Source organism: Natrix helvetica, assembly GCF_964273705.1.
Source record: "Natrix helvetica genome assembly, chromosome: 1".
In the NCBI taxonomy this organism is placed as follows: domain Eukaryota; kingdom Metazoa; phylum Chordata; class Lepidosauria; order Squamata; family Natricidae; genus Natrix; species Natrix helvetica.
This window is the reverse complement of record NC_138548.1, coordinates 248,248,415-248,263,919: the sequence shown is the minus strand read 5'-3', so window position 1 is coordinate 248,263,919 and position 15,505 is coordinate 248,248,415. Positions and strand designations below refer to the sequence as shown.

The 15,505-nt window shown below is 42.4% G+C and overlaps 1 protein-coding gene across 2 annotated transcripts in view; it reads left to right on the top strand.

The window, feature by feature from the left end:
* Positions 1-15,505, top strand: part of FBF1 (Fas binding factor 1) — a 46,034-nt gene that overhangs the window by 6,199 nt on the left and 24,330 nt on the right. For both annotated transcript variants that reach the window (XM_081939693.1, XM_081939692.1), the window contains exons 4-12: positions 4,587-4,628; positions 7,232-7,319; positions 7,644-7,704; positions 8,116-8,166; positions 9,125-9,266; positions 10,309-10,392; positions 11,735-11,851; positions 11,940-12,075; positions 13,956-14,089. In XM_081939693.1, coding sequence (XP_081795819.1) covers positions 4,587-4,628; positions 7,232-7,319; positions 7,644-7,704; positions 8,116-8,166; positions 9,125-9,266; positions 10,309-10,392; positions 11,735-11,851; positions 11,940-12,075; positions 13,956-14,089 — 855 coding nt within the window. The remainder of the gene's footprint in view (positions 1-4,586; positions 4,629-7,231; positions 7,320-7,643; positions 7,705-8,115; positions 8,167-9,124; positions 9,267-10,308; positions 10,393-11,734; positions 11,852-11,939; positions 12,076-13,955; positions 14,090-15,505) is intronic.

Here is a 15,505-nt window from a genome sequence, read left to right as displayed (position 1 = left end):
GTATTAGCTTCACAGGTTGCTCCAATGGATGGTGTGATGTCATTGGAAGCCAGTTTCAAGAGATTGCATCAAGAGCAGCTGTGAAGTTCCTACTTCTGTGCCTCCCATTAAGATCATTTGTGTTAACTGAATGAAAGACAGGCATTTCTCAATAGTAGTTACATAATACACAAATAGCACCACCCTGGTGAATTGCGTTTCCAAATACACTAATAAAACATGGAATGTTGTTTTTTTTCTTAACAGTATTTTAATTGATGCATTTAATTAAATTCTTCTAGTTATTATGAAGATCAAAGATGATCCACAGGGGAGGATGCACTAACTCATTTTTGAGAAGTGAAAGCCAGAGTGGGCAGGACCAGTGGTGGGTTCCTACTGGTTTGGACTGGTTCGGCCGAAGCAGTAGTAGCTTGGCAGCCTGGGTCACTGGAACTGGCAGCGACCCAGGCATGCCACACTCCCAAACCGGTTGTCCCAGCGGCGCCATAGGCACCCCCATCTTATTTTTTGCTTCTGCGCATGCGCAGAGCAATTTTAGTTGTACTGTGCATGCGCGTGCATCACACACGCATGTGGGGCGCACCCCTGAGCGAACTGGCAGTAATATCTGCCGGAACCCACCCCTGAGCAGGACCATATGCTTATGAGCAGAGATAGATGGGGGAAACTGTGGGCTATCTTTGATTTTTTTAAAGAACTAAATCAAATTAAATTTTAGGACTTGCACTACAATGTTCAAATGTTTTGTACCTCAGAATATCAGAAAATGATGCCACCAATGTGTAGTACTTGTGCTTGGAAGAGAATCTAGGACCTCCAGAAGGGACTTTGAAGGATTAGGGGCAGTCAAATCGCTCTCTTGTTATTTTCATCTCTATGGCAAAGTGCTCATTCTGCCATGTTTTGATTTGATGACTCTTATGGAATTACATGTGAGCTAGTTTGGTGTAGTGATTAAAGCACCAGGCTGCTGTGAGTTCTAGTCCCACCAGTCTCTCTTTGTCAGCCGTAGCAAGGAGGCAAAGGCAAATCACTTCCAAAAATGCTGCCACAGAAACTATACAGGTAGTCCTTGACTTACAACAGTTCATTTAGTGTCCATTCAAAGTTACACTAGCACTGAAAAAGTGGCCTAAGACCATTTTTCACATTTATTATCCGGTGCAGCTTGCCCCATGGTGACATGATCAAAATCCAGATGCTTGGCAACTGACTACCTTGTTTCCTCGAAAATAAGACAGGGTCTTATTTTCTGTTGACCCCCGAAATAAGCAATTGACCTTATTTTCGAGGAGGTTTTGTTATTTTTGAGGTGCAGGAGGCAGCGAGCGTGGTCACCTCATGGCTGCTGCTGTGTTGCAATATTTTCAGGGAGGGCTTATTTTAGTGCATGCGCTCAAAAGCCTGATTGGCTTTATTATCCGGTGAGGTCTTATTTTCAAGGAAACAGGGTATTTATGATGGTTCCTACAACCATCCTGGGGTCATGGGATCACCTTTTGCAACCTTCTGACAAGTTAAATCAATGGGGAAGCCAGAGTCATTTAACATCTGTGTTACTAACCGAACAATTGCGGTGATTCACTTAACAATTATGGCAAGAAAAGTCATTAAATGAGGCAAAGCTCATTTAACTGTCTCACTTAGCAACAGAAATTTTGGGTTCAATTGGGGTCTTACGTCGAGGGCTACTTTCACTGACTGACTGAAAGGTACAAACGAAAATGTTTTATATTATATATGCTTTGTTATTAAAGTTTTGATTTGAATGGCATCATATCATTTTAGGTAAGTGGCATAAAGCAAGAGAGTTGAAATAGAATCTGCAGACATAGTCGCTCACCGAGGGGCATGTTTGGCATTTGACAGTGCTTCCATGTCATAACTTGCATAATTCTTATCAGCTTGCATCACAACTGTGCTTTGGTCAACTCATTCCAAACCCTGATTAAAAAGGAACATGAAGCCAATGTTCTAACTGGGCCAAATATGTTAAAGCATACTTTGGTTTATTTGGCATTGTTTTGATGTAGACCTGTTCTGTCCCAAGGCTCTAATTTATACTGACGCCGGCTTGGCTGTCTGCTACGACTAAGGAGGAAGAAAAAGCAACCCCTTGGCTAGGAGCCCAGAAAATTATCTCTAGGAAAACAAGGCCTGAACTCACGGAATTCTGCAAACTTTCACTACACCTTGATTAGCAAACTGTTGTTTCCTGCAAAATTCCCCTCCTGTCGTCCCACCTATAAGCTCTCTGGGAGGGGCCAATCAGTAGCCACCTGTTTCTATGAGCCTTTTTCCAAAGCTGCTCCCTCCTCCTTTCAGCCCTACACATATGTACTTCAGGGACAGCCTCCCTCTGTTCCTCCTCACTGCTCCCTGACTCAGACGCCATCTGGTGGCCAACAAGCCTCTCTAGTCCCTGCTCTGACACTGAACACCCCAAGAGTCTTCCTCAGCCTCCAGGGCAGTCCCATAGTGTTCATCGCTGTCAGATTCCACCAACAGCTCAGCCGGCCGCTGTTGGGCCACAAGAGCTAACCATGGTAATGGTGTCTATGCATCTAGGTTATGTATTTCAACTGCTATAACTAAGATAAATACTAACATAGAATGGGTATGGGCTCAGCTTGGGTTGACACCTAACATCTAAAACTGTGATGGCGAACCTCTGGCACGCATGCCAGAGGTGGCATGCAGAGCTTTCTCTGGGCACGTGTGCCGTCACCAGCTGTTCTTCTGGTTTCCGGTGCGACAGCTGATCTTTGCCTGCACAGGAGTGCCAGAAACCCAAAGACCAGCTGGCTGGTGTGCGCATGTGCACCAGTCAGTTGGTCTTTGGGTTTCCAGCACATCCCGGTTTGGGCATTCGTGCCGAGAAGGTTTGCCATTACTGATCTAAAATATATTAAATTAACTAGCAATCTTTAATCGATTTCATTCCAAAAAATAATTTGATCTGTGGATTTGAAGCCAATTATTAAAGAAAAACTCCCAAATATGATATACTACTATTTTACTGTTTTCGGAGAAGTGAATCATAAGGAACAAAATTTGACAAAGTGTGATTAATCACTCGTAGTTCATTGTACATTGGGCAGCTGATCTAAGCTGATGTGGTATGCTAGGGGAGATGATTTGATCCCATGTTCCATGGCTATAGGTGGGCTTTCCTTCTTTCTTGGGCCAAGTATTCTTAGCTGGAAAAGTTGAGAGAAAAGGTTTATGTTGTGTCCAACTGCTTCATGTTTTCTTTGACTGGTCATTTCTGAAATATGGAGATTCCCAGATGTCTTTTCTATATTTTCTTCTCTTAGGAAGATGTTATTACATTTTTGCTTATACTCTAGGATAGGCATATCCACCCTGTGGCCTGTAGGCCAAATGTAGCCCTGGACAGGTAGTAATGTGGCCCCACAAAATATACCAGTAATAACAATATATAAAATTAGAGGAAGTTTGTTATTTAAATACATCAGCTATGTTATATAGTTTATATGTGACCCAAAAAGAATTCCTACACACGCACTTTGGCTCAGGTTAGCCAAAGGTTGGAGACCCAGTTTTTAGGATCTCATATTGCATCCATGAAAACCTTCAGATTTCTGATTGAATCCTCTGATAGTTTATGAGCTGATCATCAAATTTCCAGGAGCTCCATGTCATTGATCTGGGAACACTGAGAAATGTATGCTCTCCAGGACACATCTTCCTAATAATAATTATTTATTTATCAGTGCACAACATATGTACAATGAGATTGGTTGAGCTCCCTCGGTTCATCCCCGCCCAACACAATGCAACTCACAGTGAAGAGAAAAAAATCCCTAACCCAGTAAATCATATTAACAAACACCCTGTCCAGGGGTGAAATCCAGCAGGTTCTGACAGGCTCTGGAGAACCGGTAGTGGAAATTTTGAGTAGTTCGAAGAACCGGTAGCGGACATTTTGAGTAGTTCAGAGAATTGGCAAATGCCACCTCTGGCTGGCCCCAGAGTGAGGTGGGAATGGAGATTTTGCAGTATCCTTCCCCTGCCATGCCCACCAAGCCACGCCCACCAGCCACACCATGCCCACTAAGCCACGCCCACAGAACCGGTAGTAAAAAAAATTGAATTTCACCACTGACCCAGTCCTATTTCACTACTGTGAATATATTACACGTTGCGCCGGCCCTGCAAATCCATTGTACTATATAGGTATGATGTTATTTCGCATTCAGGAATAAAAAACCTGTTCTTCAGCCTGTCTGTGCAGCTGGCTATGCTTCTATATCTCCTTCCCGATGGTAGGAGAGTAAAGAAGTGCCGTCCAGGATGTGAGTCGTTATGAGAACCTTCCTTTTCAGCACTCCCTTGCTGAATCCAATTGGAACCATCTTTCCAGAACATTCTGTAACATTTTATTTTACAGAATAAGTCGCTTTATTTGGCTCCATTCTCTCCATGTGGTGTCCATGTAGACTTGACTTTATTTTTGTTATTCACAACTGCTGCCTGGGGTCTTCCTTGAAGATACGGTCTTGAATTTGCTTTGGCTATCCCAGAATTTTCTACTCATTCTTTTGTCTGGTTTTCTGTAGGTTCCATTGATGATGTCCTTGGAGATCTCCTTGGTGATGATGGTAAAGTGGAAGGAAAAAATAGAACAGGAACTTGTGCACGAAGAAATAATTTCAAATGCTCTGCTCCACATGCCTTCCCTTCCTCCTTCAGAGTTTGGGTGGAGACTACTGAAAAGCATGCCATGTCTATAATGATTTTATCAGAGGAATTCTGCCTTTTGATAATGACTTCCTCAGTCTTGGCTGCTTTCACAAATAACATTATACCAGAAGTACAAAATCCAATTCCATCTCTAGTTTGGAGATTTTAGTTTCATACAGCTCCAATCAGTATGGCAATGAAATTATAATATATTGATTTATTTAAAACATTTATATGGCCATCCACCCCATGCACTATAACACTGGGTGGCTCGCAGTAATATTTAAAACTATCAAAACACAAAATAAAACCATATTACACAATCAAGCACCAAAACGTTCTGATCCCAAATATAGATGGGCTAGGCCCAGCCCCCATCTTTGTCCAATGCCTGAACTAGAGCTCTCTCTTAACAGCATTATAACATTTAGCTTTGTAATCAGAACTGAAGCCACAACACCTAAAACGATCAGTTTGCTAGCTTTGTGCTAAACCAAAATTTCACATTATCCGCATCAGGAGAAAAAAGCATTTTGCAAAGCAACACACTCCCATTTTCTCTCATCATTTTACTACAGACAAGAACAAGAATAAACCAGGTTTATCTCTGGATTGTTGTGTGCATGATATGTAATTTCAGATGACCCTTATTTAATGATGAAATGGGTCATTTAAGCTATAGTCCCCATAACCATAAATGTCTATTGGCATAACATAAATTGCTGTTGCTTTTTCCTACCTGGCTGTGCAGGAAAAGGAAAGAAGCAGAGGAGGGAGGGCCTGTATAATCCCAGGATTTCTCACGAACCCCTTTTTATTTATGCATGAATTCTAAATCAGCATGTGGCATTATATGCATAGTTTTTAACTGGTTAAGTTCATCCAACAGGCGAAATCATAATGTGGTTTATTTGGTTCTGGCTTATTGTGATGAATTAGATGGCTATGTGGTGTTCAAACCATGGTTAAAAGTACATTTTGTATCATGGGACCCAAATTGTGTTCTTTTTATTCCTGCAGTTATGTGCTGTTAGCGTTGCTTTTAATATCTTCTGTTAATGTAGTTCTATGGGCTTACTGCCTTTAATTTTGTAAGCTATCCTGAGTGCTACTGTAGGAAAAACACAGGGTATACATGTTTCTGAATATACATTTGTACTGTACATCACCTATTTAATAGCAGCCATGCAATGTTGAGGTATAGCTATAGTACTTACTCATAAGCTCCTTCCTTGCCTTTTTGGAGCCCAATCATTTGCTAATTAACATGTTAGATGTTCTTTGGTTTTTCATCTTGAGTATATTTTGGAGTATAAAATGCACCTTTTTCCCCTCAAAAAAGAGGCTGAAAATCTGGGTGCATCTTATACACTGAAAACAGCATTTTTTGCCTCCCGAAACCCTGCCCCCCTTCACCAATATGGCTGTGCATAGCTTTTAGGAGGCTTTTAGAGAGCTCCTGGGGGCTGGGGAGGGCAGAAATGAGCAAAAAACGGGCCGTTTTTTGTTCAATTTTGTCCCCTCTCCAGGAGCACTCTATAAGCCGCCTAAAGGCTATCCATGCCCTTTTTTTTTTTGGACAAAAAACGGGCCTGTTTTCTGCTCATTTCTGCCCCCACCCCACCCCACCCCACCACAAGCACTCTACAAGCCTTCTAAAGGCTATTCATGCCCTTTTGGAGGGGGGAAGGGCCCGTTTTTGCGAAAAACAGGCCAATTTTGAGAGGTTTGCAGAGTGCAAAAACTTTTTTTTTTCATTTGCCTCTTCAAAACCTTGGTGTGTCTTACACTCCAGTGCGTCTTATTCTCTGAAAAATATGGTAGTTTGGGATACGAGAGGAACTGGCTCAAGTCACTGATTAAAATTTCATAAGTACAAGTCGACTTGAACCAGTTCTCCCCATACTGAGTCTGTTTTTAAGTCATGTAAGTTTACTCCGTCTCTATTTTGCTGAGCATACCAGCTGACTAAAATACATCTCTTAGAGCCGTGATGGCGAACTTATGGCATGCGTGCCACAGGTGGCATGTGGAGCCATTTCTGAGGGTACGCAAGACGTTGCCCTGTCAGTTCCAGCTGATTTTTGGGCTTGATGTTTGGCCGTTTTTCGTCTCCGGAGGGAGGGAAATGGCCCAAAAGGCAACCTGGAAATCCGTTCCTGAACTTCCGGTTTGTGTGTTGGGCCATTTTTCTCCCTCCCCAGGCTGCTAAAAAGCCTCTGGAGCCTGAGGAGGGTGAAAAAAGGACCTACCAGGCCCATCATAAGTTGGAAAATGGGCTATTTCTGGCCTCAGGGGGAGGTTGTTTTCGCCCTCCCCTGGCTCCAAGAAAGCCATGTGCGCATGTGTAGGGGTCACAGCATGAGGGGGCATTAAAATATGGGGTGGGCACGCCAATGTGCGTGATAGTGCGTACCTGTGTGCTTTTGGCACCCAAGGTGAAAAGGGTCCGCCGTCACTGTCTTAGAGCAAAGGATACAATCTGTACTGAAATGTTTCCATCTTCATCTCTCATTTTAAGACGATATTCCTGCTAATTCAGGCAAACCTACCTCATTTGGCAGCACTGATGGAAAAGCCAGAGAATTCGTGCCACAGACCATCAGAAAGTACGTAATGGCATTGTATTTTAATACTGAACATGTTCAGAGTACATAATGGCAGTGGGAGCAACTAATGGAGCCTCTTGAACCTATTACTATTATTGCTGTTGTTTCTCTCTCCTCTAACATTTCTTGCTGTGAACTGCACATATTGATGGAGCTTTCCTTAAGCTGCATTGCTTTAAAAAATTCTTCTGCATTGAAATGAGATTTGAAAACTACTCCTTGATTTAAAATAGCTGAGCGGTCTAGGGACTTTTGGTAAAACTTGAAACAAGTGCTGTTTGCGGCGGGATCCATTCTCCTTACTTGTTTCCTCTATATTTTCAGGGGCCTATTGGATGATGATTTCTTTAGCAAAATGGCTGTGGAGGAAGGAGCAGATGCAGAGGTGAGAATCAGGGGTGAACTTCAGCAGGTTCTGACAGGTTCTGGAAAATCGGTAGCGGAAATTTTGAGTAGTTCGGAGAACCGGCAAATACCACCTCTGGCTGGCCCCAGAGTAGGGTGGGAATGGGGATTTTGCAGTATCCTTCCCCTGCCATGCCCACCAAGCCACACCCACAGAACCAATAGTAAAAAATTTGAATTTCACCACTAGTGAGAAATTATAACAGTCCAGGTTCTTTGTCTGGGAAACCTGTGCCGGAAAATACAGAATGGATTCCATTGTGGCTAGTAATGATGAGCGATGAATTCTGCTCCGTATGCCCTGATTATTGTCTTGGATGATTATTGCAGTATTTATTTGATATTTTTTCCATTGAAGCCTCATCTATTATTTATTTGCTCAATTTCTCAGGAGCCTGATATCTCAGATGTGGATCCAGAAGCTGTCCTAGAGACCTTGAAGGTAAACTGAAGGATATATCTTGCCGTGCATAAAAAAAAAACACCCAATTTTACTGTGCCTTGCAAATGATGCAAAAGAGCTGAATGCACTCATCAAGAAATGGTTTGTTTGTTTTCAGTTTAGCATAATGGGCAAAGGGGAGGTAGGAGTGAGATGGGATAGGAAACCATGATTTGCTAGTATAGTGAGCACAGCTCTTGCGTAGCATGTTTTGTGAATAAGGAGGCACTATTTATTTATTGTTTGCTGAAATGTTTTTAGTTTAGCTCTCTCTCAAATTTTTGAACCAGTTAACAGGGGTGCAAAAGATATGTGGCTAAAAATGGAGGTAATCGAAACTGTCTCATGCAAAGAAGCCATGACCATTTTATTAAAGAAAAAAAAATCCAGCTCCTAAACACCGTGTTGGCAAACCTATGGCATCCGTGCCACAGGCGGCACATGGAGCCATATCTGCTGGCATGCAAGCCATCAGCTCCAGCATGCATACATGCACCAGCCAGTTGATTTTTGGCCTTCCGGAGGGCCAAGGGAGGCCATTTCTGCCCTCCCCAGGCTTTAAGAAAGCCTCTGGAGCCTGGGGAGGGCGAAAAACAGGCCCAACGGGCCAAACAGAAGTTTTGAAACAATCCATTTCCGGTTTCCAGAGGGCCTCCGGGGGGCCGCGGGAGGCCGTTTTTGCCCTCCCCAGTCTTCAGGAAAGCCTCCAGAGCATGGGGAGAGCAAAAACTCCCCTTCCCCCCATGTGGGGGCGGGGTCATGTACACATGCGTGGGGGGAGTCGCACATGCATGGTGCAGTTGGGCAGGGCACATTGCATCGTGGGTGAGGGCACATGTGCGCACAATTTTGGCACGCGTTTACAAAAAGGTTTGCCATTTCTGATGTGTTCAGTGAGCTATTGGTAGTCACAAACTAGCATACCCAAAACATCAATATATGTTTTCTCTCTGGTCAGGATATGGATGAGATGGAAGCTGATATTTTGGGCATAAAGAAAACAAGACCAAAGTCTCCTCAGAAGGCTGTTAAAGGTGTAGGAAAGGCAGGGCCTTTAGCTGAGGCAGCAAAAACTAAGATAACAACCAACCTAGAAAGAGGTGAGTGTTCTTGACTTTTGAATTAGTTTTTAAAATGACTGTGATGTCTCGGGATACAATTGTTAATGTATAGACACTATTTCCAATCTGAACTATTCAAATAGGCATTTTTAATGGTAGTTCTTTTTCCATCTCTTTGTCCTTGATGCAATATTGGTGATAAACATTTTACCCTCGTTCATTCAACAGTAATGCAGAAAACCCAGCTAGCATTGTGAAATTGAAATTGTAAGAGCTTAAAGCTCACCATACTGAACTCCTGGGGCAAAGTCTGGACATACGTAAATGAGACAAAATTGAATAACATCAGTTTGTTTTCTCCTACCAGTGCCATGGAGACTGCTAAGTGGCATTTGACATTTAGAGGTCACTTCTAGGCTGTGCCTGGCAGCAGGGGCTCTCGCACAGCACCTCTCTGCAAATCTATAAAGCAGCTTTCTCTTTTTCTGAGATTGTGTGGCTGTGACTGGCTTCTGCAGTTGCAGCTTGATACTGGAAGCACGTTTGATTTAAAGCAGAGGCCCCCAACCTTTGCGGCTTGGGACACAGCAGGGAGGTAACCAGGCCGTACACAGGCTCATGCGCACCAGCCATTGCTCATGCAAGTCAAGCTGAGTGTGCCCACGTGTGCGCTAGTCTGCTTGTCACAAAGCCCAGTTCCGAATAGGCCATGGCCCAGTAGTGGGCCGCAGCTCGGGGGTTAGGGATTCCTGGTTTAAGGAACTGCTGGATAAGGACTACAATTGCTCTCACAACACAACACAACCTCCCAGAACATTGTGAATTCTTTAGATTTGCCTTTCCAAATTTGTGTTGGGCTCCCTTGGCCATGGCAGCTTGGAATTACAGGGACTATAAAATATCTGGAAGATATAGAGTTCCTTTATACTGGTCACAACTCTCCAATTAAATCAGCTGTTCTTTAAATCAGAAAGATTTCTATTGATTCAGAGCTTCTTGCTATGTAAGATCTGAACATTGGAGACAATATCTACTATGCCTTTATTTTTTTAAAAAAAAAAACTACAATCTTTATATTCAGGGGACTCTGCAAACGAAGTCAGTAAGGATCTTGGTTCTGTTCCCGCTGCTTCCAAACCACTGAAACAGCGGTACTCCCTTGAAGGTAAGAATCTGCGTAGAGTATATTTTTAAATTTAATTTTAAACACAAAGGGAATTTGGAAACACCAGACTTTTATGTAGCAATATTTATATCTGACCAACAATCAATCCATCTCTGAACTTTTTTTTACTATTAATATCTATTAAATTCAGAAACCATAGATAATATTACCCTAATACAGTGATGGCTAACATTTTTGGTGCCAAGTGCCGAAAGCCACATGCAAAACCATAATGCAATGCGCGCACTAGTAGTGCCCCCCACTAGTGTGTGCAAACACCCCATATGCGCCCCGTACCCCCACGCATACACACGTGACCCCCGTGTGCGCTTTGTCCCCGAGCATGCTTGCACAACACCCCCATGTGCGCCCCCCCACATGCGTGGCAGAGACCTGAAAATCAGCTGGCCAGTGGGAGGCATGCACAGCAGAACTGAGCTGTGGTGACGGCTTACATGTCCGCAGAAAGGGCTCTGTGCGCCATCTGTGGCACGCATGCCATAGGTTCGCCATCACGGCCCTAGATTTAAACCTTCCTGCCAATTTCCCCTCTGATTTTGCTTGTTAAAAGCTGGCAGGAAGTTGCAAGGGGGTCCTTACTTAACAACCCGTGATCCTCGCTTGATGGTGATAGGGAATGCCAGGATTCCCGTTACTAAGCAGTGTGGTCATGTGACATCACACTTTCCACCAGCATTGCTTAGCAACAGGAAATTCCTGCCCCAATATTTTACTAAAAATCATTTTATGGTAGCCTCCTTAAACTCATTGATTGTCTTAATGTATAAGTATCCTAAGACTGTTGTGCTGAGTTAGCCTTTAAGGTGGTTTGAATTTGGGCTTAATTTCTGGCCTATAAAATCGTACAGAAGTTTTTTTCTTTCTCTTCAGTTGTGCTTGTTTTGAAATTACTGCTCTCTTGAAGTTCATAGAATTTGGGTTCCGACTGATGCCCTAATTAAATCATGAGCCTCAAGCCAAGCTTCAAAAGAAATCCAGTTACTTATTAGGAGCTTCATGTCCGCACGGATCAAATGAAGCCAACTCTGACCTCACTTAATTTGTGCCCCGACTCTGTCCTGTTTCCCCCTCCCCCCCAAAGGTGTGTTATCAGTCACATTCTCCAACGAAGCAATTTTGTGGGTTGTAGAAGTCCGTCCCTCCGGCCACTGTGGTTCTCTATTGAGATGGCCTTGACATGGTTGGCTGGAATGTGCTTTGCTTTGACTGAAGTGCAAGTTCCTCGATGCTGCTGCGATGTTCGATTCCCCATCCCCCCTGCCTGAGGCAACTCGCGATCAGGTCAGGAATGCTTCGCGAGTTGACAATGTCCTTTTTCTAGATATAGATGATCCTTTGGCTGGCCTTCTGTCTGATGATGAAGAAACCCCAGTGAAGAAAACACATTCCTCCATCACCAGAACTACTCCAGAAATCAGTGGGACCCCTTTTGAGAAAGGTAAAATATAGTCCTAGAACTGTGTTGCTTGAGACTTCTTTGGCTTCTGCAAACTGTGGAAAACCTGTCCATGTATCTCTACCTACAGTTCATGGCCATGCCGTTGCTCCTGAGCAAAAGCAAGAGGAATTAATGTTTGAAGATGATGAAGATGATCTGATAGAGGCTCTGGGGTTTGGTGAAACCTCGAAGGCAGAAGTGAAATCTGGCAGGAGGATTGAAGAGTAAGCTGGACAGTTAGGCTTAGATTCATTAGAATTTGCCTCTGTTTAATGAGCTTTAAATATTTTTTTTAATTGTTAACCACCATAAATGCCTTGTAGGCAGAAAAAGAAAGCATGCATTGGAAAAAAATAAGGAGTCTCTGTTTAAGATGTTTTGTAGAACATTTTTAATTGTTAGTTTTAGTGTACGCCATCCAAAATCACTTTCTGTGAGGTGGGTGGTCATATAAATTTGACAAATAATAAAATAAAATGAGCTACTAATATCTAGGAATCATGGCATTATTGGATATGCAAAATATTACAATAGTTTCATAGTAGGAGTACATTAAAATATCTTTCTCTAAAAACCTGGGAAATCTGGCAACTGCATTTCCATTAATATGAAGGTCAGCTGAATGAAGAAGGATGAATTATGAGCAAATTCATACTACCACCATTGATTTTATTGTACACTCTGTAGCATAACAAAAGGGCCAATTAATTAAGAATTAACTAACCTCTTTTTTTAAAAAAAAAAATCCCAATTCTTGATTATATCACTAAACAACCATTGTTTAGAGACCATTCAAAGTTATAACAGTGCTGAAAAAAAAAGTAACTTATAACTGGTTCTTCTACATACAACCATACCAAGCGTCTTTGCAGTCACTTGTTTGCCATTTGGGCTCTTGGCAACCATCACACATTTATGATAGTCACAGCATCCTACGGTCACATGATCACCATTCATGCCTTTCCCAACTGGCTTCTGATGAGCAATATCAATGGGGAAACCGGCGAGAGGTTGCAAGTTATCCCATGATGTCTCAATGACTGCTGGTGATTTGCTTAATTGCACTGGGACTGGTAGAACTGTTGTTGCTAAATTGGGGCAATGATGATGTTCTGCTTAACAATGGGTTCACTTAGTGACAGAGTTGCCAGTTCCAATTAAGGTCATACACTACCTATATCCCAAACAATGCCACTAATCAGTCCTACTTAAGAGGAAATAAAATTTCTTAGTGTAGTCTGTAGATTGCATCTAACCTCTTACTTGGTATAGTGGCATCAAGACAGTCTTTTATGGATTTCTGGAAACTCTCATCAAGTATTCTAGTTTCTTAGCATTAAGCAGAAACCACCTGTGAGTTTTCAGATTGCTGTTTTTCAGCCATGAAGTAAAAGCTGGGATACAACATAGAAATCCTGAGAAGAGCCATTCTCCCTGTTTTTTTAATTCATAATATAATAATACAATAATACAAAAGCAGAGTTGGAAGGGACCTTGGAGGTCTTCTAGTCCAACCCCCTGCCTAAACAGGAAACCCTATACCGTTTCAGACAGATGGCTATCCAACATCTTCTTAAAGACTTCCAGTGTTGGGGCATTCACAACTTCTGGAGGCAAGCTGTTCCACTGATTAATTGTTCTCACTGTCAGGAAGTTTCTCCTCAGTTCTAAGTTGCTTCTCTCCTTGATTAGTTTCCACCCATTGCTTCTTGTTCTACCCTCAGGTGCCTTGGAGAATAGTTTGACTCCCTCTTCTTTGTGGCAACCCCTGAGATATTGGAACACTGCTATCATGTCTCCCCTAGTCCTTCTTTCTCTTAAGCTAAACATACCCAGTTCCTGCAACCGTTCTTCATATGTTTTAGTCTCCAGTCCCCTAATCATCTTTGTTGCTCTTCTCTGCACTCTTTCTAGAGTCTCCACATCTTTTCTACATCGTGGCGACCAGAACTGAATGCAGTATTCCAAGTGTGGCCTTACCAAGGCATTATAAAGTGGTATTAACACTTCACGTGATCTTGATTCTATCCCTCTGTTGATGCATCCTAGGACTGTGTTGGCTTTATATAGTTTGGTAATTTTTTTTTTATTATTATTATTAAAGAAAAGAATCTCATCCTGCGCGAACAAGGCAAGATGAATTGCTGGGTCTAGGAACAGCAAAAAAACTGTTAGAGCGACCAAGCACCGGGGAACCGAAAGAGTTCAAGCTGGATAAGAAATATCAGAAGCAGACAGGTAAGAATAGTAGGTACCTCTGTCATACAAACAGTACTCTTACTTTTTTGTTGAAATATTTGCGGTGTTGTTATCTGCATAAGAAACCCGAAGGGGTGTCTCTTGTTTGAACAAAATTTTGTTACCTCATGTGTTTCCTTGATGTTTTACTGGGAGCTTGTATACAGTACAGAAAATATTTAACTATTTTTCCCTATCAGGGACATTGAAGAATTTCTCCTTGATTCAGATTGAAAAAATAATTCTGTGTTTAGTCCTTTTTCCTTTTGTTTGGTTTTTATTCCCAACCTTCGGAGGGTTTTCTAGAGAACTTCTAAAATGAATTGTTCTCTGAATCTGAAATAAAAATAGAATTGTGGGGCTAGAAGGGACGTTGGAGGTCTTCTAGTCCAACTCCCTACCCAAGGCAGGACCTTATAGTTTTAGTTTGGCTTATGTCTTGCATAGCTGTCATTGAAAGATCCATTTTCTGGTTGTGCATTTCTACTTCTACAAATTTGTCAGAGTTTGCAGCAGCAATCACATCCAGAAAGCACATAGGTAACTGATTCAGCAGGGTTCATTCTCTTTATGTAATATAACACATGATATATAACATATACCATTTATATAACATAAAATACCAAAAGCAGGTTTTCCAACGTGGTAGTAAGCAAAACACAAGCAGAGGAGAGGACTTTAAGTTTCAGTTCAGAGCAGCAGACTAGTTTAGAGCTCAGCACAGACTCAGAGCTTTAGTATAGAATAGTTGAGCTAAGCCACCCCCAGGCTCCTTGCTGTATCCTTGTTGCTCACACAGCAAATGCAAATTTCAGTTTCCAAACAGCCCTCATTGGCTGACCCAGTTGCCATGTCTTTTCATTGGCTGACCTTGTTGCCATGTCTCTTCCAGTTATGAACTCTCAATACACTGAAAAAATTACCATAAGGCAGTGGCCCCCAACCTTATGAGACCAGGGACCAGTTCCGTGGAGAGAGGTTTTTCTGCGGACCAGAGGGAACATAGTTGGTTTCGCATGCTGCCTGCATCCCATGGATGGGGTTTCGCTTGTTTGCCGGGACTGGTTTCTGACATGCCACGGACTGGACCGTGTCCGTGTCCATGGACCGGGAGTTGGGGACCCCTGCCATAAGGGATAAGGTTGAACAAATCTGGTAATCTGCTGCTTTATAATGCCTGTGACATGAGTGAAATTCCTAATTGATGCACTATTTTGTAAGTCTTTAATAGTAGATTTTACTTAACGTAAAGCCTAGGTGTTCTCCAGCTATATTAGACAAGGCAGAAAACCCAATTCCATCTGAAAGATTATCCTCATGAACTAGCCTTTTAAAATCATTGGAAAGCCTAAGATTCCCTTGTTCATTTGAATGTTGTGCTTTTTCCATTTATGATTTCCAAGCCCTCAATGCAAA